The sequence below is a fragment of the Lepidochelys kempii genome, chromosome 8, assembly GCF_965140265.1.
Source record: "Lepidochelys kempii isolate rLepKem1 chromosome 8, rLepKem1.hap2, whole genome shotgun sequence".
In the NCBI taxonomy this organism is placed as follows: domain Eukaryota; kingdom Metazoa; phylum Chordata; order Testudines; family Cheloniidae; genus Lepidochelys; species Lepidochelys kempii.
The window spans coordinates 38,640,090-38,664,806 of record NC_133263.1 but is presented as its reverse complement, the minus strand read 5'-3'; the positions used below and the strand labels follow the sequence as shown (position 1 = coordinate 38,664,806).

At 42.3% G+C, this 24,717-nt stretch overlaps 1 protein-coding gene across 16 annotated transcripts in view; it reads right to left on the bottom strand.

Annotated features, from left to right (window-relative positions):
* The window catches only part of LOC140915802 (protocadherin gamma-C5-like), a 384,766-nt gene that overhangs the window by 248,113 nt on the left and 111,936 nt on the right, over positions 1-24,717 (bottom strand). For 2 of the 16 annotated variants that reach the window (XR_012160287.1, XM_073356148.1), the window contains exon 1: positions 21,361-23,964. The exons of 11 other annotated variants lie outside the window; for them this stretch is intronic. Coding sequence is in view for 4 of the 5 variants with exons in the window: in XM_073356148.1 (XP_073212249.1) it covers positions 21,361-23,781 (2,421 nt within the window). In the remaining variant the exon portion in view is untranslated. Of the gene's footprint in view, positions 1-15,034; positions 17,662-21,360; positions 23,965-24,717 lie in introns of those variants that run through there. 3 more of the 16 variants (XM_073356128.1, XM_073356144.1, XM_073356113.1) reach the window with 3 other exon arrangements.

Below are 24,717 nucleotides of genomic sequence, written 5' to 3'. Positions count from 1 at the left end.
TTGGGAACCACTGCTCTCCAATAAAACTAGTAGACAGCTACTGTATCAATGTCATACAAAGGGATCCATGAAGCTAAGTGTGTAGGAGTGGAGGTGGGAAAGGGGGTTGCGATATAACCATAGCGGTAAGAAATTTAAGTTCTTTTCACCCCTGCATTTAGCTTCTCCGCGATGGCCTTATCATCCTTGAGTGCTCCTTATGCATCTCGACCATCCAGTGGCCTCATTGGTTGTTTAGCAGGCTTCCTGCTTCTGATGTTCTTAATTATTAATTATTATTATTATTTGCCATTACTTTCTGAGTCTTTAGCTAGCTATTCTTCAAATTCTTTTTTGGCCTTCCTAATTATATTTTTACACTTAACTTGCCAGATTTTATGCACCTTTCTATTTTCCTCACTAGGATTTAACTTCCACTTTTAAAAGGATGCCTTTTTGCCTCTCACTGCTTCTTTTACTTTGTTGTTTAGCCAGGGTGGCATTTTTTGGTTCTCTTACTATTTTTTTTTAAATTTGGGCTATACATTTAAGTTGAGCCTCTATTATCATGTCTTTAAAAAGTTTCCATGTAGCTTGGAAGCTTGGCGCATCATCATTAATGTCTGCGATTTCCACTTCTGTTGCAAAACCTTTAATATATCATCTACTAAAACTTCAAAGTAGTAACAGAGACCTCGTATTCGGCCTTAGATCTCTTCTCTATTTTGTCTCACAAATATAAATGGTCGCTGTTTAGACTGAGAAAATACTGCGTCCCACCTTTCAATATGATCTGGATTCTGTGGTCTGAGAGCCCCTTTTTACACAGCCCAGATCCTTTGCGATATCCCCAAGAAAGACACTTTCTTAATTGCCTCAGGAATCGAATAACCATTCTGCCCAGAAACTACTTCCCAAACGGTAACCAGTTCCGGTGCCCTTGTGAATCAATCATTTCCAGCAAGTGAAGAATTGCCTCAGATTGGTATTCATGAGATTTCTGTACAGCTATTATAGATATAACTCTTTAGAGGAGTGTTTCCGAAATACTTCTTCGAAGCCTGGGTGGAGGAGGGATTGAGTTCAATCGATGATGTTCCCTTTAGTCTCCAGACCCGATGAACGTGAGTCTGATCTCTTTGTGTTCTGTGCTGTGTAACAATAGCAGGGCTTCCTGGATCTCTCTTTGCATTTCTCCCCCTGATTGGCGAACACCGGCACTCAAAGTCTCAACCAATAACCGCAGCATCTCAGAAAAAATCAACTTCCCCTGAGTTCATTTTTTCAAATTGTTTAAATTCTTTAGATGTTCTCATCTGGCTAATTTTTTAATTAACATGCGGACACAGATAGAATTTCGATGTAACTCTGGAACTGTTTCTTATAATCCACAAGGAGTGCAGTGGCACCTTAAAGACTAACAGATTTATTTGAGCATAAGCTTTAGTGGGTAAAAACCTCACTTCTTCAGATGCACCAGTCATTATAAATCGGAAATGCTTAAAATGTCGAGTTCTGTCTCTCTTACTCTCTGTTTATCTACCATTCAAGTCTCATCTACAATGTTTTTCTTCATGATGCAAATTAAAGAATTATTGTTCTTTGGTTTACTGCTCTTCGACTCTTTTGTATAATTTAATAATAATACTCTTAAGTACCAGCCCAGTAAACCTGGCCATGTGAGAAGTTCATACATCTCAATAATCTCAGTGACTTTATAAATACAAGCATAAGTGATTGAATTGCCTGAGCCATTGCTATTTAAGATTTAGATTCATATGCTCTGCAAACATATTAGCTGTTAAATTAGTAATCAGTTTTGCTATATTATTTTAATACAATATATTTATTATCTTTCATAGTCAAAATCCATACAAAATCTATTTTAACAGAATGTTAAGGTTGCAAAGCTAAGCACTCACCTTTCAGTAAATCCCCAAAATAAGATTGTGCATACAACTTTAATTACACCTCTTTGTGGGTACACATGATATACAGTTTTAGATAACATGTTCAGCTACTTCTGTTTCTATGGGAATTCTGACTCATTCTCAGGCTGATTCAACAGCCGGTTTAGTCAATGGAGACATTCATATGTGTGAAACTAGTATTCATTCATTCATAAATTGGCTAATGTTCAGTGAACATATAAAGGGTATGAAACATCTTTAAACAACTTATTAAGCAAAAGAGAAGAAGGCTAAATATTGTGTATACCTAATAATGTACAGTAATTAATTCCATGAAATTAGAGCTGGTAGCAATGCCTATTTAGGAGTGCTTAATTTTGCCATTATAAAACTCTCTTTTCCGTTGCTTAAACTTTGTCAAATTTAATTGTTTGGACTGACATTTTCCATGCTTCCTCAGGCTGAATGTTTTTCGACCTTCAGCTAAAACAGTTCAGCCATTTCTGAGAATAGAATTAGGGGAAAACATATTGTTTTTCTCATGTTGAAAAAATTCTTAGAACCATTTAGTTGAGAGGTTTCAGAGTCGTAGCTGTGTTAGTCTGTATCAGCAAAAATAACGAGGAGTCCTTGTGGCACCTTAGAGACTAACAAATTTATTTGGGCATAAACTCTCATGGGTTAGAGCCCACTTCATCAGATGCATGAAGTGAAAATACAGACAATTTCCCCAATACTAATTTCTCCCTACTGTTACTCACACCTTCTTGTCAACTGTCTGTAAGGGGCCACCCTCTTACCACTTCAAAAGTTATTTTTCCTCCCTTGGTATCCGCTGTTAATTGATTTCTCATTAGATTGACCTCAAACTTGGTAAAGCAACCCCCATCCTTTCATGTATTTATACCTACTCCTGTATTTTCACTCCATGCATCTGATGAAGTGGGTTCTAACCCATGAAAGCTTATGCCCAAATAAATTTGTTAGTCTAAGGTGCCACAAGGACTCCTCATTTTTATTTAATTGAGAAGCTCTCCTGACCTGATGCTTTGGATCATTGATATGCAAATTTACTGGGTGGGCACCATAGTATTAGGATTGTGCCTTTTGCAGTCCCTGTGAAGATTTGCAAGCATTTAGCTGAGTTATAAATTTATGAAAAATCAGAGTTTGCACATTCTCAGTAGAGGTTCAGAAGCAGGCAGCTCTGTTCTCTAAAGATTCTGTCTGCATGGAGAACGATCTATCCCCACAGAGATTCTACATGCAATGGGACTGCACATGTGCCACAATAACAGCGCGACTATGATAGAGTGCTAGGTATGAAACCCTGAGTCAGCCCTCTGTTCACAGCAGATCCAAACAGGCATAGCAGATTGGAGCCGAGGAGGCAGGCCTGTGTTTAATTTGTGGGTGGGACAGGGCAGAAAGGCTAAAAAAGCCATTAGCCAGAGCCCACAAATAGGCACAGAAAGGAAGTGAAAAGGGGGAAAGCAGGTTTGGAAAGGTGCTATGTATGCAGTGAAGGTGGTGGGACTCGTAAATAAACTGCACAAGGTGTTGTACCAGCACATGGGTCTCTGCTGTGTAGATGGAGATAGAAGTGGGATGAGGAGGCCCTGTTACAGTGACTAAGCATGCTCCTCTGCAGGGCTGCTGGTGCTCATCAGACCTTTCCTTCCTCCTGTTAGTTAGGGGCTGTTTAGAACCTTGTACTGGAACTGAAAGCAAGGAGACTGTCTCTGTTGTGATCTCAGGGCCCCTCTTACAAGCACCCACACAGATTGAAGAAGGGTAGCCTCACTTGAATACACAGGGACTAGAGGAGACTAAGGAGAGAGCAGGGCTTTGAGAATGACTGGGACAAGTACAGGCTGAAGACAAAAAGCACAGAAGGGGTTTGCTTGGGGAAGAACAGGGAGGAAGGGTCTGTAATCACTACAACACAGTTTTCTTCAGAAGTTGGAACCAAACACAGAATTTCTGAGTCTCAGCAGTCCTCTGCTGTCTAGCAAGTAGCTGTGAAATGCACTGGGGAAATATTTTTCTCTTCCCACTTTAGAGGTTGGTCCACAGAGAGGATAACATTGTGGCTTTGAAGGTCCCAACCCTGCTGATGACCCATGTGGGAGGTTAATATGGTTCCATACAACAAATTTTCTGTTTTTTCCCAAAAATTAGTTTTTAAAAAACCTAGGAATATACATTGACAAATAGAAACACCAAAAGCTGAACCTTACATTAAAGTAATGTTAAAGTTGTGAAATCAAGCACTCAGAAGTCAGGAAATGTCAGAATTAAGGTTGCTTCAAGTGTTGTAAAATCTGGACGTTGTGTAATAAATGAAGCCTGGTATTACAGGAAGAGAAAGGATGCTTTCCTGATTAAGGGCATTGAATGCCACCCTGGAGAACCGAATCTTATACTTGCATCTCCCACAAAGTTCTTATGTGATGCTAGGCAAGTCACTTATACCAAAGTTTTCACAGGTGGCCACTCATGGTGTGGTCCTCATTTTCCGAAAGCCTAATTTCAGATACTTGGGACCTGATTTGCAGAAGTACTGAACATTCACAACTAGAACTGAAATCAACATGTGCAGTGATTTGAACATATAAAGTGCTATAAAATGTTAAATATTGTGAAAAATCAGGACCTGTCTCAAACTGTGTTACCAAAATTATGGGTCACTTCACAATTTGGACTGTAAGTTCTCTGTAATTGGGGATAATAATGTTAATTTACTTCATATGAGTGTTAAAAAGATCAATTAATGTTTGTGAGACTCTCAGACACTATGGTGATGAAAGGCCACAATGAGGAAACCCATGATGAAATTAATAATTCAGCAGGATTTCAATAATAATGCAGGATTTCAGTGATTTGTAGTTAGGGTGACCAGATGTCCCGATCTTACAGGGACAGTCCTGATATTCAGAGCTTTTTCTTATATTTGCGCCTATTACCCCACACTCCCTGTCCCGATTGTTCACACTTTCTATAAGGTCACCCTCTTTGCAGTAAATAAGTTATGAGGCCACACACTGAATGCTAAGTATGGAAAAAATAATTGAACAGCTTCCCATTCAGTGAACACAGTCCACCCGTGCATTGAATGAGGCAGGGGAAAAGTATGTGATCAAACAATTAAAGACTGTGGCATGATGCATACACACAGGGAAACAAATTAAAATTGCATGCACAGCCTTAATTCTGTTATTTCCTAACTTCTCAGTGCCTGATTTTGCAATCTTAATATAATGAAAGGTTATAATCTAATCAAATCCAATATATTATAATATATGTCCCTGTCGCATTCCCTGAGCACCATTCAGAGTATGTACCAAGGGTCAAATTTTGCTCTCAATTACAACAGCACAAATCCCTGATCCTGCATCTTTATCCAGTAGCAAAAGTCCATGCACCTGTTTAGAATCCAATGGAAGTCAGTGTGACTCCTCCTGGGTGCAGTGGGCACGTTAGAGGACCCGTTCCAAGGTAAGGAGTTAAATTTGCTGTCACTAAAATGATTTAAGTAGAGCAAATACAGGTATACCCTGCTCTAATTGTAAACATTATGTTGCCCAGAATGGGGGACGGAGCCATAGGATCCATTCATTATTCACTGAATCTTGCCTCATTCAGGCCCAGATTCAGAAACATGCATAAGCATGTATCTATCTTTAAGCACATAAGAATTCAACTTTATACTGCAGTGAGGGAGTCAGAATATTTCTAAATTAGTTATGAATAAGGCTGCAAGTCTGTCACGGAGGTCACAGAAGTTATGGATTCTGTGACTTTCTGTGACTTCTGCAGTGACTGGCTGGTGCTGGCCCAGGGGCTGCCCAAGCCCAGCAGCCCCATGGCCAGCAGCAGCAGTTTGGGTGTGTGGGAGGGGGCTCAGGGCTAGGGGCAGGAGTTTGAGGGGGGTGCTTACCTGGGATGGGGGGCTCCCCTGCAGCTCCTAGGCAGCTGAGGGGTGCGGGGTGGGGTGTCTCTGTACCATGTGCTGCCGGCACCTGCAGCCACAGCTCCCATTGGCTGCGGTTCCCAGCCAATGGGAGCTGCAGCAGCTGGCACTTGTGGCAGGAGTAGTGGAGGAGCCCCTGCCCTGGCTCCTGCCCCCGCCGTCTAGGAGCTGCAGGGATGCGGAGCCAGGTAGGGAGCCCCACCAACCCCCAATCCCCGCCAGTACCAGCAAGAGTCCCGGATGCACCCCTTTCCCCCAGTGCCAGAGGGGGTCCCAGGTCACCTTGACTGCCTCCCCCAGCACTCCGGTGCCCCCAGACTGCCCCTGAGCACCCCCCTCCAAGTTTCAGTCACGGTAGGTATTTTTAGTAAAAGTCATGCACAGGTCATGGGCCCGTGAATTTTTGTTTAGGGCCCATGACCTGTCCATGACTTTTACTAAAAATACCCATGACTAAAACATAGCCTTAATTATGAACACATGCACTGTGCTGCCTTCTGTCATTTAAACATGTGACCATAATTTTTAAAAAGTTTTTATGTCTAAAACCAAACAATACAATATATGAATAAAACATGATTTTAAAACCATTATCAACTGACCAAATCAAACTAGTTTTCATCAGAAGGCTGCAAAGAATTTCCTCTGGCTAAGAACAATCTTTCTACAGATTGTCAACTTTGTACTCCTCTCTTCAGAGCTAGAAAAAAACCATTGGAATTCTTTTTAATAATAGGAAATGAATTTCATCACTATCCTCATTATAAAAAATGGCTAAACTCTTTTTACCCAATTTTTCCAAAAAGATTCACCCTCAGTTAGAAGTAGAGACTTGGGCACTATCAGAACATAAAGTTTAAAAAAATTAGAAAACAGTAAGAAAATGAAAACAAGCAATGAAAATAACAAGAGAACTTCAACTCACATTATCCCTAGCATTCCGAGAAGAATCAGCTTTTACATACCAGAAATTATAAACATATGAGAAAATAAGACAGTAGCAAAATTTATCTCCTAATTAAAAATTGTATCTTTCCATAAAACAAATTAAAAGATAAAAATAGTTGCAAAATAAAATACTTTGAAAATCTAGAAATGCCATAAATAAAATTGTCCATGACACATTAAAGCTACCTGTTTTGCATATGTCAAGGTTCCTTCCCCACTCTGAACTCTAGGGTACAGATGTGGGGACCTGCATGAAAACCTCCTAAGCTTACTTTTACCAACTTAGGTTAAAACTTCCCCAAGGTACAAATTAATTTTACCCTTTGCCCTTAGAATTGCCAGTGCCACCACCAAACTTTAACTGGGTTTACTGGGAAACATAGTTTGGACATGTCTTTCCCCCCAAAATCCTCCCAACTCTTTCACCCCACTTCCTGGGGAAGGTTTGGTAAAAATCCTCACCAATTTGCATAGGTGACCACAGACCCAAACCCTTGGATCTTAGGGCAATGAAAAAGCATTCAGTTTTCTTACAAGACGACTTTTAATAGAAGTAAAGGAATCACCTCTGTAAAATCAGGATGGTAGATACCTTACAGGGTAATTAGATTCAAAACATAGAGAATCCCTCTAGGCAAAATCTTAAGTTACAAAAAAGACACACAGACAGGGATAATCATTCTATTTAGCACAGTTCTTTTCTCAGCCATTTAAAGAAATCATAATCTAACACAGACCTACCTAGATTACTTACTAAAAGTTCTAAGACTCCATTCCTGTTCTGTCCCCGGCAAAAGCAGCCTACAGACAGACCCAGACCCTTTGTTTTTCTCCCTCCTCCCAGCTTTTTAAAGTATCTTGTCTCTTCATTGGTCATTATGGCCAGGTGCCAGCGAGGTTACCTTTAGCTTCTTAACCCTTTACAGGTAGGAGGATTTTTCCTCTGGCCAGGAGGGATTTTAAAGGGGTTTATCCTTCCCTTTATATTTATGACAGCATATATATTATAATATATTCTTGAATTACACAATCACATTCTATTTTTCAATAGGGCCCTTGCCCCATTCAGTGCACAAGTTGAAGTAGTTTGGTATTTTTTTATACTCTTTATTCACTCTCTGATCTCCTGCCTCATTCATAGAATCATAGAAGATTAGAGTTGAAAGAGACATCAGGAGGTCATCTAGTCCCTGCTCAAAGCAGGACCAACCCCAGCTAAATCATCCCAGCCAGGGCTTTGTCAAGCCAGGCCTTAAAACCTTTAAGGATGGAGATTCCACCACCTCCCTAGGTAACGCATTCCAGTGTTTCACCACCCTCCTAGTGAAATAGGTTTTCCTAATATCCAACTTAGACCTTCCCCACTGCAACTTGAGACCATTACTCCTTGTTCTGTCATCTGCCACCACTGAGAACAGCCTAGCACCATCCTCTTTGGAACTCTCCTTCAGGTAGTTGAAGGCTGCTATCAAATCCCACCTCACTGTTCTCTTCTGAAGACTAAATAAGACCAGTTGCCTCAGCATCTCCTCATAAGTCATGTGCCCCAGACCCCTAATCATTTTTGTTGCCCTCTGCTGGACTCTCTCCAATTTGTCCACATCCTTTCTGTAGTGGGGGGTCCAAAACTGGATGCAATACTCCAGATGTGGTCTCACCAGTTCCAAAGAGAGGGGAATAATCACTTCCCTCAATCTGCTGGCAATGTTCCTACCAATGCAGCCCAATATGCCATTAGCCTTCTTGGCAACAAGGGCACACTGCTGACTCATATCCAGCTTCTTGTCCACTGTAATGCCCAGGTCCTTTTCTGCAGAAATGCCACTTAGTCAGTCAGTCCCCAGCGTGTAGCAGTGCATGGAATTCTTCCATCCTAAGAGCAGGACTTTGCACTTGTCCTTGTTGAACCTCATCAGATTTCTTTTGGCCCAAACTTCCAATTTGTCTAGGTCACTCTGGACCCTATCCCTACCCTCCACTATATCTGAGTGTCATCCATGAATTTGCTGAGGGTGCAATCCATCCCATCATCCAGATCATTAATGAAGATGCTGAACAAAACCAGCCCCAGGACCAACCCCTGGGGCACTCCCCTTGATACCGGCTGCCAACTAGACATTGAGCTGTTGATCACCACCCACTGAGCCCGACGATCTAGCCAGCTTTCTATTCACCTTATAGTCCATTCATCCAATCCATACTTCTTTAACTTGCTAGCAAGAATACTGTGGGAGACTGTATGAAAATCTTTGCTAAAGTCTAGATATATCATGTCCACCACTTTCCCCATATCCATAGAGCCAGTTATCTCGTTATAGAAGGCAATCAGGTTGGTCAGGCATGACTTGCCCTTGGTGAATCCACATTGACTGTTTGTGGTCACCTTCCTCTCCTCAAAGTGCTTCAAAATGGATTCCTTGAGGACCTGCTCCATGATTTTTCAGGGGACAGAGGTGAGGCTTACCAGTCTGTAGTTCTCCAGATTCTCCTTCTTTCCTTTTTAAAAGATGGTCGCTATATTTGCCTTTTCCCAATCGTCTGGGACCTCCCCCATTCACCACAAGTTTTCAAAGATAATGGCCAATGGCTCTACAATCACATCAGCCAACTCCCTCGGCACCCTCAGATGCATTCCATCTGGCCCCATGGACTTGTGCATGTCCAGTTTTTCTAAATAGTCCTTAACCTGTTCTTTCACCACTGAGGGCTGCTCACCTCTTCCCCTTACTGTGCTGCTCAGTGCAGCAGTCTGGGAGCTGACCTCATCTGTGAAGACTGAGGCAAAAAAGCATTGAGTACTTCAGCTTTTTCCACATCATCTGTCCCTAGGTTGTCTCCCCCATTCAGTAAGGGTCCCACACTTCCTTCTTGTTACCCTTCACATCCCTTGCTACCTGCAACTCCAATTTGGACTTTCTGATTACACCCTTGCATTCTTGAACAATATTTTTATCCTCCTCCCTAGTCATCTGTCCAAGTTTCCACTTCTTGTAAGCTTTCTTTTTGTTTTTAAGATCACTGAAGATTTCACTATTAAGCCAAGCTTGTCACCTGCCATATTTGCTATTCTTTCTGCACATCAGGATTGTTTGTTCCTGCGGCCTCAATAAGACTTCTTTAAAATACAGCCAGCTCTCCTGGATTCCTTTCCCTCTCATATTAGCCTCCCAGGGGATCCTGCCCATTAGTTCCCTGAGGAAGTCAAAGTCTGCTTTTCTGAAGTCCAGGTTCCATATTCTGCTGCTCGCCTTTCTTCCTTTTGTCAGGATCCAGATCTTGACCATCTCATGGCCACTGCTGCCCAGTTAGAAACCCACTTCTACTTCCCCTACCAATTCTTCCCTGTTTGTGAGCAGCAGATCAAGAGGTGCATGGCCCCTATTTGGTTCCTCCAGCACTTTTATCAGGAAGTTGTCCCCAACACTCTCCAAAAACTTCCTGGATTGTCCGTGCACTGCTACATTGTTCTCCCAGCAGTTGTCAGGGTGATTGAAGTCCCGCATGAGAACCAGGGCCTGCGATCTGGAAACTTCTGTTAGTTGTCCAAAGAAAGCCTCATCTACCGCACCCTCCTGGTCCGGTGATCTATAGCAGACGCCCACCATAACACTACCCTTGTTGCTGTCGCCTCTAATCTAAATCCAAAGACTCTCAACAGGCTTTTCTCCAATTCCATACTGGAGCTCTGAATAATCATACTGCTCTCTTACATACAGTGTAACTCCTCCACCTTTTCTCCCCCATCTATCCTTTCTGAACAGTTTGTACCCATTCATGACAGTGCTCTGATCATGTGAGTTACCCCACCAAGTCTCTGTTATTCTTATCACGTCATAGTTCCTTGACTGTGCCAGGACTTCCAGTTCTTCCTGCTTGTTTCCCAGGCTTCTTGAGTTCGTGTACAGGCACCTAAGATAACTAGCTGATTGCCCTACTTTCTCAGTGTGAATCAGGAGGCCTGCATGATCCCACCAGATCATTGCCACCTTCACTGCACATTGTTCAACTTCTGCACTCAGTAAGCCCTTGCTTAGTTCACTGCAGATCTCTGACTCATTCACTGTTCAATTTACAGGTTCCAACTGAGTCATGGTCTCAATAAAAAATAGCATATGACCATGAAATAAATGCTGTGCCATATGTATATTCACAACAGGGTTGCACTGGCAACCTTAACTTTGACATTTCTACACTATAAAATGTGTCACTTGGCAACCTAATTTATTTTTACTATATCCTTTTGTATGACAAAACATAGATTTTTGAATTTCCTTTTTTATGAAAGAACAAAGAAATTAGAGATATTTCTGAGGGACAAGTGGAATGCTCTGCCCAGAAAATATTGTGACATAATTAAGGGAATGGTCTTATAAATATTTTATCCTATTTAATGTACTGTCCATATCACACAAAGTGCAAAAACATAGATCAAATTGAATGAACCAGGGCTCCTCTGGAGCCAAGTTTCACCCCATAATCATATTTACATATGATATGGAACAGGGAACACCTCATCCACAAACATGCCAGTTCCATATGTAACATCACTTACCATGGAATGAAGCACCTGCTACAATTAATGAACAACTTTATAGATAGTATTCCTCATGGAAGTACAGATAAAATGATATTCCACACATTTTGAGAGCTAATCAAATGCTGCTAGGCAATATTGAAAGTGAATTGATATCAGGTTATGTGCATAAAGTGGAGAATACTGCTACATCGTGCATAATCATCTGTTATTGTTCAACACAAAGCGTAGGGGACAATTTCCTGGCGCAAGTGCTAGAGGAGCCAACTAGGGGGGGCGCTTTTCTTGACCTGCTGCTCACAAACCGGGTAGAATTAGTGGGGGAAGCAAAAGTGGATGGGAATCTGGGAGGCAGTGACCATGAGTTGGTTGAGTTCAGGATCCTGATGCAGGGAAGAAAGGTAAGCAGCAGGATACGGACCCTGGACTTCAGGAAAGCAGACTTCGACTCCCTCAGGGAACGGATGGCCAGGATCCCCTGGGGGACTAATTTGAAGGGGAAAGGAGTCCAGGAGAGCTGGCTGTATTTCAAGGAATCCCTGTTGAGGTTACAGGGACAAACCATCCCGATGAGTCGAAAGAATAGTAAATATGGCAGGCGACCAGCTTGGCTTAATGGTGAAATCCTAGCGGATCTTAAACATAAAAAAGAAGCTTACAAGAAGTGGAAGGTTGGACATATGACCAGGGAAGAGTATAAAAATATTGCTCGGGCATGTAGGAATGAAATCAGGAGGGCCAAATCGCACCTGGAGCTGCAGCTAGCCAGAGATGTCAAGAGTAACAAGAAGGGTTTTTTCAGGTATGTTGGCAACAAGAAGAAAGCCAAGGAAAGTGTGGGCCCCTTACTGAATGAGGGAGGCAACCTAGTGACAGAGGATGTGGAAAAAGCTAATGTACTCAATGCTTTTTTTGCCTCTGTTTTCACTAACAAGGTCAGCTCCCAGACTGCTGCGCTGGGCATCACAAAATGGGGAAGAGATGGCCAGCCCTCTTTGGAGATAGAGGTGGTTAGGGACTATTTAGAAAAGCTGGACGTGCACAAGTCCATGGGGCCGGACGAGTTGCATCCGAGAGTGCTGAAGGAATTGGCAGCTGTGATTGCAGAGCCATTGGCCATTATCTTTGAAAACTCGTGGCGAACCGGGGAAGTCCCGGATGACTGGAAAAAGGCTAATGTAGTGCCAATCTTTAAAAAAGGGAAGAAGGAGGATCCAGGGAACTACAGGCCAGTCAGCCTCACCTCAGTCCCTGGAAAAATCATGGAGCAGGTCCTCAAAGAATCAATCCTGAAGCACTTGCATGAGAGGAAAGTGATCAGGAACAGCCAGCATGGATTCACCAAGGGAAGGTCATGCCTGACTAATCTAATCGCCTTTTATGATGAGATTACTGGTTCTGTGGATGAAGGGAAAGCAGTGGATGTATTGTTTCTTGACTTTAGCAAAGCTTTTGACACGGTCTCCCATAGTATTCTTGTCAGCAAGTTAAGGAAGTATGGGCTGGATGAATGCACTATAAGGTGGGTAGAAAGCTGGCTAGATTGTCGGGCTCAACGGGTAGTGATCAATGGCTCCATGTCTAGTTGGCAGCCGGTATCAAGTGGAGTGCCCCAAGGGTCGGTCCTGGGGCCAGTTTTGTTCAATATCTTCATAAATGATCTGGAGGATTGTGTGGATTGCACTCTCAGCAAATTTGCGGATGATACTAAACTGAGGAGTGGTAGATACGCTGGAGGGGAGGGATAGGATACAGAAGGATCTAGACAAATTGGAGGATTGGGCCAAAAGGAATCTGATGAGGTTCAATAAGGATAAGTGCAGAGTCCTGCACTTAGGATGGAAGAATCCAATGCACAGCTACAGACTAGGGACCGAATGGCTAGGCAGCAGTTCTGCGGAAAAGGACCTAGGGGTGACAGTGGACGAGAAGCTGGATATGAGTCAGCAATGTGCCCTTGTTGCCAAGAAGGCCAATGGCATTTTGGGATGTATAAGTAGGGGCATAGCGAGCAGATCGAGGGACGTGATCGTTCCCCTCTATTCGACATTGGTGAGGCCTCATCTGGAGTACTGTGTCCAGTTTTGGGCCCCACACTTCAAGAAGGATGTGGATAAATTGGAGAGAGTCCAGCGAAGGGCAACAAAAATGATTAGGGGTCTAGAACACATGACTTATGAGGAGAGGCTGAGGGAGCAGGGATTGTTTAGCCTGCAGAAGAGAAGAATGAGGGGGGATTTGATAGCTGCTTTCAACTACCTGAAAGGGGGTTCCAAAGAGGATGGCTCTAGACTGTTCTCAATGGTAGCAGATGACAGAACGAGGAGTAATGGTCTCAAGTTGCAGTGGGGGAGGTTTAGATTGGATATTAGGAAAAACTTTTTCACTAAGAGGGTGGTGAAACACTGGAATGCGTTACCTAGGGAGGTGGTAGAATCTCCTTCCTTGGAGGTTTTTAAGGTCAGGCTTGACAAAGCCCTGGCTGGGATGATTTAACTGGGAATTGGTCCTGCTTCGAGCAGGGGGTTCGACTAGATGACCTTCAGGGGTCCCTTCCAACCCTGATATTCTATGATTCTATGATTCTATCAAATACCAGTGCACATGCATTAAGTAATAAACCTTTAGAACAAAACAGATATCCACTAGACAACTGAAAGCCACAGTCCAGCACATTCTATATTATGGCACCTCTTGCTGAGATACTAGGTTACTAACAAATAAAGGACACAATTTTTTAAAGGTGAAAAGTACATTTTTAAAAGATCTACTTTTCTCTAAAAAGGATAAAACACTTTAGCTTAAACTTTAAAAAAGTACTAATTAAAGAATAAATAGGAACATGTAAGTCCAAAAGGCAGAGGTTTCACACAGTAATAGAGCTCTTTAAAATGACCCCTTAGAATGTCTGATATCCCTGGGTCTCCTCTTTAAAGATGGGCATAATTACTGTACAAGAGACCCTCTTCACACTAACTGATGTCCCTCTTCCCTGTGGCAATTCATACCATCACAGAGGCTCACAATACAACAGCTCAGATATTACCTTACAATATGGAACATAGATATAACAAGTAAGATTAATGCAGGCAGCAACTCACAAGCAGTCAATACAGTCTAAACACTTTCTTTTAAATCTAATACCTACTTTATCAACATTAACCCACAAGTGAGCTAGAAAGAGTCCAGCTCTGTATCTGTCAGCTGTCAGTTAAAACATGGGAACTTTGGCATGAGCTGGAACTTGACATGCCAATATCACAATCATATCAAAATACACTTCTCAAAAATTCACAACCTCCAACTAAATGTGTGGTCAACATAAATAAAAAACACAAAACGAAAAATTCTTCTTCCGGATTAATACACGATCTTTTAGATACTAAACATTTTAATTAAGGTTTCAGAGTAGCAGCCGTGTTAGTCTGTATTCGCAAAAAGAAAAGGAGTACTTGTGGCACCTTAGAGACTAACCAATTTATTTGAGCATGAGCTTTTGTGGGCTACAGCTCACTTCATCCGATGAAGCACAAGAAAGCTTATACTCAAATAAATTTGTTAGTCTCTAAGGTGCCACAAGTACTCCTTTTCTTATTCTAATTAAGATTATCAATAATCAGGTTACCTTTAAAAATACTGAGACATGGCAAATACTAAGAAGAACACTAATGGATCAGTTCATTCGCTCACCTTCGGTAGAGTTTTGGACTGAGAGTTTGGGTCGTTACTGTTGCTGCTCAGATACAACATTCCAGAATCATTACTGCAAAGAATATTCCCTGGTGTATCATTCTGACCATCGGTTTTCAATAAATTAAGGCCATTATCACCGGTAGTTGTGGTTAAACAGAGATTGTAGGAATAAGGTAAAGTCCCATCGCAGTAGTTCGGTGGATAACTGGGATGGGCCTTGGAATAGATGTCATAATTCAAACATCGAAGAACACTGGGTTTTCCTGACGTTCGCAATTTCATCACAGTGGCCAGGGTCACTGTCAGGAGGAACAAAAATGAGATCAGGGCTAAAGCCAGCACCAAGTAGAACTGTAAATCAGACTGAGGTGCCGAGTCACCCGATTGGTCGCTCATTTCTGGAAGAGCCTCTTGGACGTTCTCGGCAAACACCAGGTTGAGAGTCACTGTGGCTGACAGAGGCGGCTGCCCGTTGTCCTTCACCAGGGTGACCAGCCTGTGCTTCACAGCGTCTCTGTCCGCAAAGGCGCGGGCTGTCCGGATCTCCCCGCTCTGCAGCCCAATGCTGAAGAGCGCCGGGTCCGTGGCTTGGAGCATGTGGTAGGAGAGCCAGGCATTGTGTCCTGAGTCAGCATCCACCGCCACCACCTTTGTCACCAGATAACCTGCCTCGGCCGAGAGAGGCACCATCTCGAATAAGGCAGAGCCATCGGCTCCGAGGGAAGGGTACAGGATGCGAGGGGCGTTATCATTCTGATCCACAACAAACACCCTGACGGTGACATTGCTGCTGAGAGGCGGGGTCCCGCCGTCTTGGGCCTTCACTTGCATCTCAAACTCCCGGAATTGCTCGTAGTCAAAGGAGCGCTGCGCATAGATCACTCCGGTCTGGGAGTTAATGGAGATGTAGGAGGAGAGAGGCAGCTCCTTCAGGTTGCTGCTCAAGATGGAATAAGTGACTCGGGCGTTCCGGTCCAGATCCCGGTCTGAGGCTTTTACACTGAAAATAGAGGCCCCCGAGGGATTGTTCTCTGGCACATAGGCGTTATAGGAAGGCTTCTCAAAGACAGGGGCGTTGTCATTGACATCGGAGATCTGCAACAGGATGGTTTTCTGGGTGGAGAGGGGCGGAGAGCCTTTGTCTGTGGCGGTGATTGTGATATTGTACTCCGGGGTCCTTTCCCTGTCCAGGGTGCTGTCTGTGAGGAGTCTGTAGTAATTATTAGAAGATGATATTATTTTAAAAGGCAATTTTTCTTCTAAATGACAAATGACCTTTCCGTTTTCAGCAGAATCTTGATCATTGACATTGATCAAAGCTATCAGTGTCCCCGCCAAAGAGTCTTCGGGAGCTAGACTGGACAAAGATGTCAGCGTTATCTCTGGGGCATTGTCATTCTCGTCAATAATTTCTATTTGAAGTTTACAGTGAGCAGTCAGACCTCCGCCGTCTGTCGCTTCCACATCCAATAAGAAGTTGTTTGCCATTTCATAATCCAGATTCCATTTAGTTGTAATTTCTCCGTTATCAGGATCCATCTTGAATAGTCTAGAAATACTGTAGGGTATGTTGCTAAAAGAGTAGACAATCTTTGCATGTAACCCTTCATCTTTATCCGTGGCTTTCACCTGAAGCACTAAGAAGCCCTGTGGTAGATTTTCACTCAGGCTGACTTTGTAGATCTCTTCAGTAAATACGGGGGGATTGTCATTGGCGTCGGTGACATTAATCCTTATCTGAAGAGTCCCAGTTCTAACTGGGTCTCCCCCATCCACAGCCGTAAACATCAAGTGGTGGAAACTTTGCTTCTCCCGATCCAAATGCTTATCCACAACTAACTCTGCGTATTTATTGCCATTTGCGCTCTCCTTCACTGACAAGACAACGTACTGGTTCTGGCTGAGCTGGTAATTCTGTACTGTGTTGATCCCAACATCAGGATCTTGCGCTATTTCTAATGGAAACCGAGCCCCGGGTAGCGCAGATTCACTTATTTTTAAATCAACATTGCTTCTGGTGAAATACGGCGGATTATCGTTAATATCTTGGATTTCTACAATCACATGAAAAACGTTGAAAGGGTTTTCAATTACCGTTTCGACATTTAGAACACAAAGGGGAGATTTTCCACATATTTCTTCTCGGTCTATTCTGTCATTTACATTTAGGTTTCCAGTTTCTGCACCAATGGCGAAATACTGACTTTTTGAGCTAGAGACAATACGGAGGCTCTGGGATGACAGCCCTCTGACATTCATCCGCAAATCCTTGGCAAGGTTCCCCACGAGGGAACCTCTGGCCATTTCCTCAGGAATCGCATAGCGAAGCTGCTCAGAGAGCGTCGGGCAGAACAAAGAGAATAAGAAGGGAAAAAACAGTACTTGCCATTCGTATCTCCGGACCCTGTTTCTGTCTCTTGTTTTTATCCATTTCCCTCTTAATTTCACTGCCTTGTTCTCCTCATCCATTCCGAACACATTGGGAGTTTTAGATTCCAGCTAAATTGAAACCTTCTGAGATAAGGCTGAATAAATAAAATGGATTCTCTTCTCAATATTTCATGGAGACGCCTGTCAGACTGATGTTTTCAGTGAGTCTGTGTGGATATATCTCTGCTATGTCTTTTCTCCTCTCTGTACAGGCTGCCTGCGATACTGCCGGAGTCTGCCATGGACCCCCAGCAGCCGCTCCCTCATCGCATTGGCCAACAGCGACACTCTGCGTCTCAGTAGGAGAACTGCATCTAGGCGGATCTCGTTAATGCAACGACATAGCGCCGAATAGAGAATAACTCTGACCCCCAATTTATTTGAATAAATGGCAAAGGTAAAATAATGTAAAGAACTACTTAAAGCAAAAATGTCTTTGTCAAACCAACCGCTACAACAGTGCTCGAAATACAAGCAAATTTATACCATAAACTTACTCCTATTTTCATTTGGGGCATAACTAGACAGTTTGATTCAACGTAGAAAAACGGAGCTTCTGAAAACAAATGCTCTTGCTTTCTGAATATTCCAACAAGTTCCCATTTAGATATAAGACCCAGTTTACCCATATTTCCTTGAGATCTTGTCTATGTCTATTAAATATTTTCTCCGAGGTAAGATGATCTATTTCTGGAGATCGAAGTAAATAGACTCCAAACATTACAGCTAATAAAGATACATTAATACTCTTCATTACTATAACCAAACCCTTACTCAGAACTTAATTCCTGGCTTTAATACGGAACTATGGCATTAACTTTAAATAACTTAAACTCTTTTTACTGTAGTCTAAGCAGATCACTATCTCAGAGAAAAGAGCATATTTAAAAATAATTACAATTAAATTATACATCGGAAGTGGCAGTCAATTAAAATAATCCACCGGAAACTAGTTTTAGAAAGACATGTTTAAAATTCAGTTGATATCCTTAGAATGCATGTCATGGTGTTCTCACAAGGAACCCTTTAGCCCCTCCCCCCCGCCCTTTTCCAGTAGATATAGATATCAATACAACAGCCTCTTATTACTACTCAGAGATAAGAGAACATATAGCGAAGATCAGGAGTGTTAAGTTATAGCTTATTAATTGTTACTGGAAAATTCACCTAACTGTATTAGTAGATAACTGCACTCTTTCATTTCAACACAACGTGGTGATGGTGGTGGTGGTGGGGATCCTCTTTTTCTCATTTTCTTATGAAGAGAAAGTTAGCAGAAACTCTCACCAAGCATTTTGATAACTACATATTACTAAGAATTTTAAATTTATATACTTAACGCCAGATTTGTTAATACATTTGGCAGTTCGGAGATCATCTCGAAGGGATCCTCAGACACTCAGGTTATTAGAGGAGACCAAGAAAATGCCTTTCCTGCCATGTCTGTATGGCAAGGAAGTGAGGCATGTTTGTTTCCGACACAGACCTCACAATTATCCATCCCTTCGTCATCTTCCGCTTGGATTGTGACAGTGCTTTCTAGATGGAGTTATTCATAAAGGCGAATGTAAATTTCATCTAATATCTAATTTCATCTAATTAGTTAATTTAGCTTTCTATCTTTTTAACATTTTTTCCTCTTATGGAGCATTCTGTACCTACAGACTGTATTAACTTTCAAGTTTTTTACAAAAAACAATTGATTGTTTTTTGCTTGCAACTACAAGGCCACACTTTATTAGTCTCCTGCGCTTTCTAAGAGCCTGTCTGTCTCCTTATGCTCCACCCTGATTGCTCCAGGCAGCGAGGACGCTCTTGCAAAGTCTCCAGATATGAAGGCTAATGGTGCTGAAGACAGGGATTTTTTTAGTGAGGGGCAATCCACTATGTACTGCATGACTGCATTTCCTTTGAAAGACCGTTTACAGATAACCTAAGCAAAGTGCAAAGCCTATGTGTTTGTGGCATTAACTGATTAAAATATGACCTTGTAGATCATTGTTGCTGCCACTGTTGTATAGGTTTCAGAGTAACAGCGTGTTAGTCTGTATTCACAAAAAGAAAAGGAGTACTTGTGGCACCTTAGAGACTAACCAATTTATTAGAGCATAAGCTTTCGTGAGCTACAAATATTGTACAAAGGTTGTCAAGTAAGGTATCTATGGAAAGGTTAGGAATAGCTGAATATGATTATGCTATTTGCATGCATGTATTTAAAAATTTTGTATTTAAAAGTATGTATTTTTGTATTTAAAATTATGAGCATTGGCTTTATGCCTGGATTTCAAATGTTTGCTCCTGGGGTAACTCCCAGAAGGTAGTACAAGCCAGCACATCTTGGAGGGACTATTCAAATTGACAGGTTTCAGAGTAACAGCGGTGTTAGTCTGTATCTATCATGCATTTAGCCGTATGGAGTGGAAATCTATCATCCTTTTCTTCTTGCGAATACAGACTAACACGCTGTTACTCTGAAACCTGTCATTATGCAAGGCACTGCATTTAGCCGTATGGAGTGGAAATCTATCAACTGCATAAGGTGCCACAAGTACTCCTTTTCTTTATTCAAATTGAGTGGCCCATCAAAAGAACATTTAACTCACAATGGAAGATACCCATCTACACTGAATGGACTTTCCTGGGAACGTGCTGTTTGAGGTATAGGTAATGACTTCTACTGTGTCCAAGTGGAATCATGCATGAACATGTGACTTGCCCATGTGACTCCAAACACTGTGTTGTCACCTGTGATTTTCCACTAGCTGTGCTGAGGGCTTTGTTTGAAACAATGTTTCCCTCCACATGGCAGAAGCTATAAAATGCCCTGCAAACACCTCCATTTTGCCTCTTTCCTGCCCAGACCTCTGGGCTATGGACTATACTAATGAGAGCACTCTACCCAAGGGAGTGAGGTCCTTCCAATGATTTGGAAGCAAGCAGAGACTTGACTTAAACCAGCAGTTTATTCCATCACTGCTAGAAGCTTGAACCTAAAACTTTGCAATTATTATGTGCATTTGATTCCTTTAACCTTTCTTTCTTTTAATAAATAAACCTTTAGATTTTAGATACTAAAGGATTGACAACAGTGTGATTTTTGGGTAATATCTGAGTTATATATTGACCTGGGTGTGTGGCTGGTCCTTTGGGATCAGAAGAACTCTTTGCTTGACTAAACTGGTTTTAAAGAACCACTCGTCTTTAAGTCTAGTATTTTGGTGGTGATACAAAGACTGGAATATCTAAGGAAACTGCTTTTATGATTTCTTGTTAGCCAGTGTGGTGAAACAGAAGTTTACTTTTGTTGCTGGTTTGGTATATCTCATGGGAGAATAACCACTAATTTGGGGTATATCCTCCCCATTTCTCAACAGTTTGTCCTGAATTTGGTATTCTCAGTTGTGACCCACAAAGGCACAATTACAGTGTTTTTAATCTGGATTTTATTGTAAGAAGACATTTAAACTTGTTCAGATTATTCCAAGTTTGGAGCAATATTTTGAGATATTATTTGAGTTGTGCTTTTTACAATTCACATTGGTATGAAAATAAATACTTCTCAAGCTGACGGTTGGACCCCAGACACCACCATAAGTAAAATATTATAAAGTAGAAGTCAAATAAATATAGATATACTAGTATATTCGTTTTCACCCACTGCATGTAAGTGAGCATTAAAGTTTTGAAAAGTAATACAGAAAAATTAAAAGTGTATCCTTGACATTACAAGTCAATAATTGGAAAATTATTTATAACTGCATAGTGTAGTAAGTAAAACTTAATTAATTTAGAGAATGAACTGTTGCTCTACAGGAACTATTACAAACCAATAAAACACACCAAGAAATAAGCCTTTCCACATCAAAGAGAAAGTTGTGGTTTAAGAAACTCACCTGAAGGGAGACTTGATCGTCAGTATTGATATTTGAAACTTCTGCGACTAAAAGAGGACCTGATTTCTCAGAAGGATGCTGACCTGTGAGGGTATTTGAACAACTGCCATTAGGAAACGCCAGTTGACTCTTTCTGGAGTCTGTGGTTAGAGAAACCTCATGTGAGTAGGAGTGAAGAAAATCTCTGACTCCATCGATCCCCACAAACTGCGAGACGGGAACTCCACTGAAAGTCACACTCGAGGAGTCAAACAGCTGCGAGTTTCGCCACCTGCGGAGCCTCAGGACCAGTAACACTAGGATAAAGGTAAAGAACAAGGAGGAAACGGAAGCCACAGCGATCACCAAATACAAGGTGAGGCTGGACTGGGGGTCTGCAGGAGCTGAGAGGCTGCTTAAATCGGAGAGGATTTCGGGGATGCTGTCAGCCACCACCACCGTGACAGTGGCCGTGGCAGAGAGAGGGGGCTGCCCGTTGTCCTTCACCAAAACCACCAGACTTTGCTTGAGCGCATCTTTGTCTGCAAAGGAGCGCGCTGTCCTGATCTCGCCGCTGTGGAGTCCCACAGAGAAGAGCCCCGGCTCTGTAGCCCTCAGCAGCTGGTAGGAGAGCCAGGCGTTCTGCCCGGAGTCTGCATCCACCGCCACCACCTTAGTGACCAGGTAACCCGGCTCGGAGGAGCGAGGGGCCAACTCCACTCCCGTGGAGCCATCGGTGGGAAAGGAGGGGTGTAAGATGTGCGGGCTGTTGTCATTCTGATCCAGTATAAAGAGAGTGACGGAGACATTACTGCTGAGAGGTGGGGAACCCCCATCCTGAGCCTGCACTTGGAACCGAATCTCCCGGAACTGTTCGTAATCGAAGGAGCGCAGAGCATAGAGAGCCCCAGTCTCGGAGTTAATGGAGATGAAGGAGGAGAGAGGAATTCCTTGAATTTGACCCTCAGTAACAGAATAGGTCACTCTGGCGTTCTCTTCCCAATCAGCATCGTTTGCCTTTAATGTGAAAATGGGAGCCCCTTTAGGATTATTCTCTGTGATGTAAGAGGTGTAGAGTGTCTGGCTGAAGACAGGCGGATTGTCGTTTTTGTCTAAAACCTTCAACAGGAAGAACGTGGTTGTGGAAAGAGCAGGAGTCCCTCCGTCTGTGGCTGTGATCGTTACATTGTAATCCGAGACCTGCTCCCTGTCGAGTGTTCTGTCTGTCACCAAACTGTAGTAATTGTCAAATAATTTCTGTAACCGACAGGGGAGGTTGCCTGGGATAGAGCATATGACCTCACCATTCTCTCTTGAATCTGCGTCTCCTACTTTTAAAAAGGCGATCACAGTTCCTTCTGGGGAGTCTTCGGGGATAGAACTGATGAGAGATGTGACTGTAATTTCCGGAGCGTTATCATTTACATCCATAAGAACTAACGAAACCCTTGTGCGAGCAGATAGTCCTCTCCCGTCGCGGGCTTGAACCTCTATTTCATATAATTCACTTTCTTCGAAGTCTAAGTGCCCTGTCACCGTCAATTTCCCAGTTTTAGAATCCAGCTGGAATATGTCTGAAGCTTTCTCTGATATTTTCCGGAAGGAGTATGTTACCTCGGCGTTCATTCCTTCATCCAGGTCAGTGGCATTCACTGTAACCAAAAGGGTATCTATAGACACGTTTTCCAAAACATTCACCTTATAAACAGATTGTGTAAAAACTGGCGCATTGTCATTTGCATCCTCAACAATAATGCGGATTCTCGCAGTGCCGGACCTGACTGGGTCTCCTCCGTCAATGGCTGTGAGGACTAGATTGTAAACGGCTTGTTCTTCTCTGTCTAGAATTTTTTCTAGCACCAGTTCAGCGTATTTTGCACCATCAGCTCCCGTTTGCACGTCCAGAGAGAAATGCCTATTGCTGCTGAATTGGAAGCTCTGAATTGAATTACTGCCTATATCTGGGTCCTGTGCGTCTGGCAGAAGAAAGCGCGACCCAGTGCTTGTGGTCTCACTGATTTTTAGCTCTAATTCCTCTACTTGGAAACTTGGCGCGTTATCATTAATGTCGGTGATTTCAATTTCAATTGTATAAAGTTTAACCTGCTCCTGAACAAAAATCTCCAATTGTAACAAACATTTTGAGATTTGGCCACATATTTCTTCTCTATCCACCTTTTCACTGGTATATAAATAGCCGTTCTGCCAATTCAGAGCAAAATATTTCGTCCTACCTTCTGCAATAATTCGAACTCCACCGTCTGAGAGTTTTTTTGTATCGAACCCCAGATCCTTTGCGATATTCCCCACGAAAAAGCCTTTCTGCATTTCCTCAGGAATCGAATAGTGAATCTGCCCAGCAACTGCCTCCCAAAGGAAAAGCAACGTAAAGCAACACAGCAACAACCCTCTACAATCCCGGAGTCTTTGTTTATCGGCCATTTCCTGCCCTAGTAATGGTATTACTCTGATTCCCCGTCACCGGTGTGAACAGTGTGGTATTATATCCAGTCCTTTGTCTCCCCAGCAACTGAAGTTTGCATCGAGACTGTTTCATTCAGAGATTATTCCACTAACAAGGAATCTCTTTAGAATCTCTCTGACTGATCGTGAATCTGATCTCTGTGTTCTGAGCTGTGTAACAGCGGTTATGGGCTGGCTGGATCTCTCATTGCATTTCGCTCTCTGATCGGTGAACAGCGACGCTCAGAGCCTCAACCAATAATTGCACCAGCTCAGATAAATGTCCCTGTTGTTTTCCCTGAGTTTATTTTGCCTAGGTGTTTTATTTTTTTAGGTGTGCTCCTCCCTCTATTTTTTTTTAATGAATACTCCACAAACACAAACAGAGTCATCGAATTAATTAAATTCGGGAACTTTTTCTTAAAATCCATTAATTATTCACTCGCAATACTTAAAACATCATCTTGAAATGGAAAATAATCGTTTCCCCTGATTTTGAGCTGCTGTAATGACCTGAAGAGTCGAGAAAAAAGATATTTGAAATAAAGTTATAAGAGAAATGTGGCTATTCATTGTCGACAAAGACTTTTTGCTTTTCCGTTTCCAAAGAATCATTAGAAATTGTAGAAATGTTATTGCTACGTGCAGAAGAGAAACTTTCCCCCCACTTTGCATTCAGCAAATCTGAATATTTTAATCAACGTGTAAGTATAAAATGATGGGATTATTGACTAATGTGAGAGTAAGAGAAAATTTCTCCTAAACGACAAAGAACAATATTTTCTAAAGTGCTGTATTTTCTAAAGTGCAGTTGACTCATCTGAAGTGACCAAAACTATCCACTGGCCAAATGAGACTTGGAAGGTGATCTACAAAAGAAAACAAACATTTTCCCCTTGGCACTGTATGAAGAAG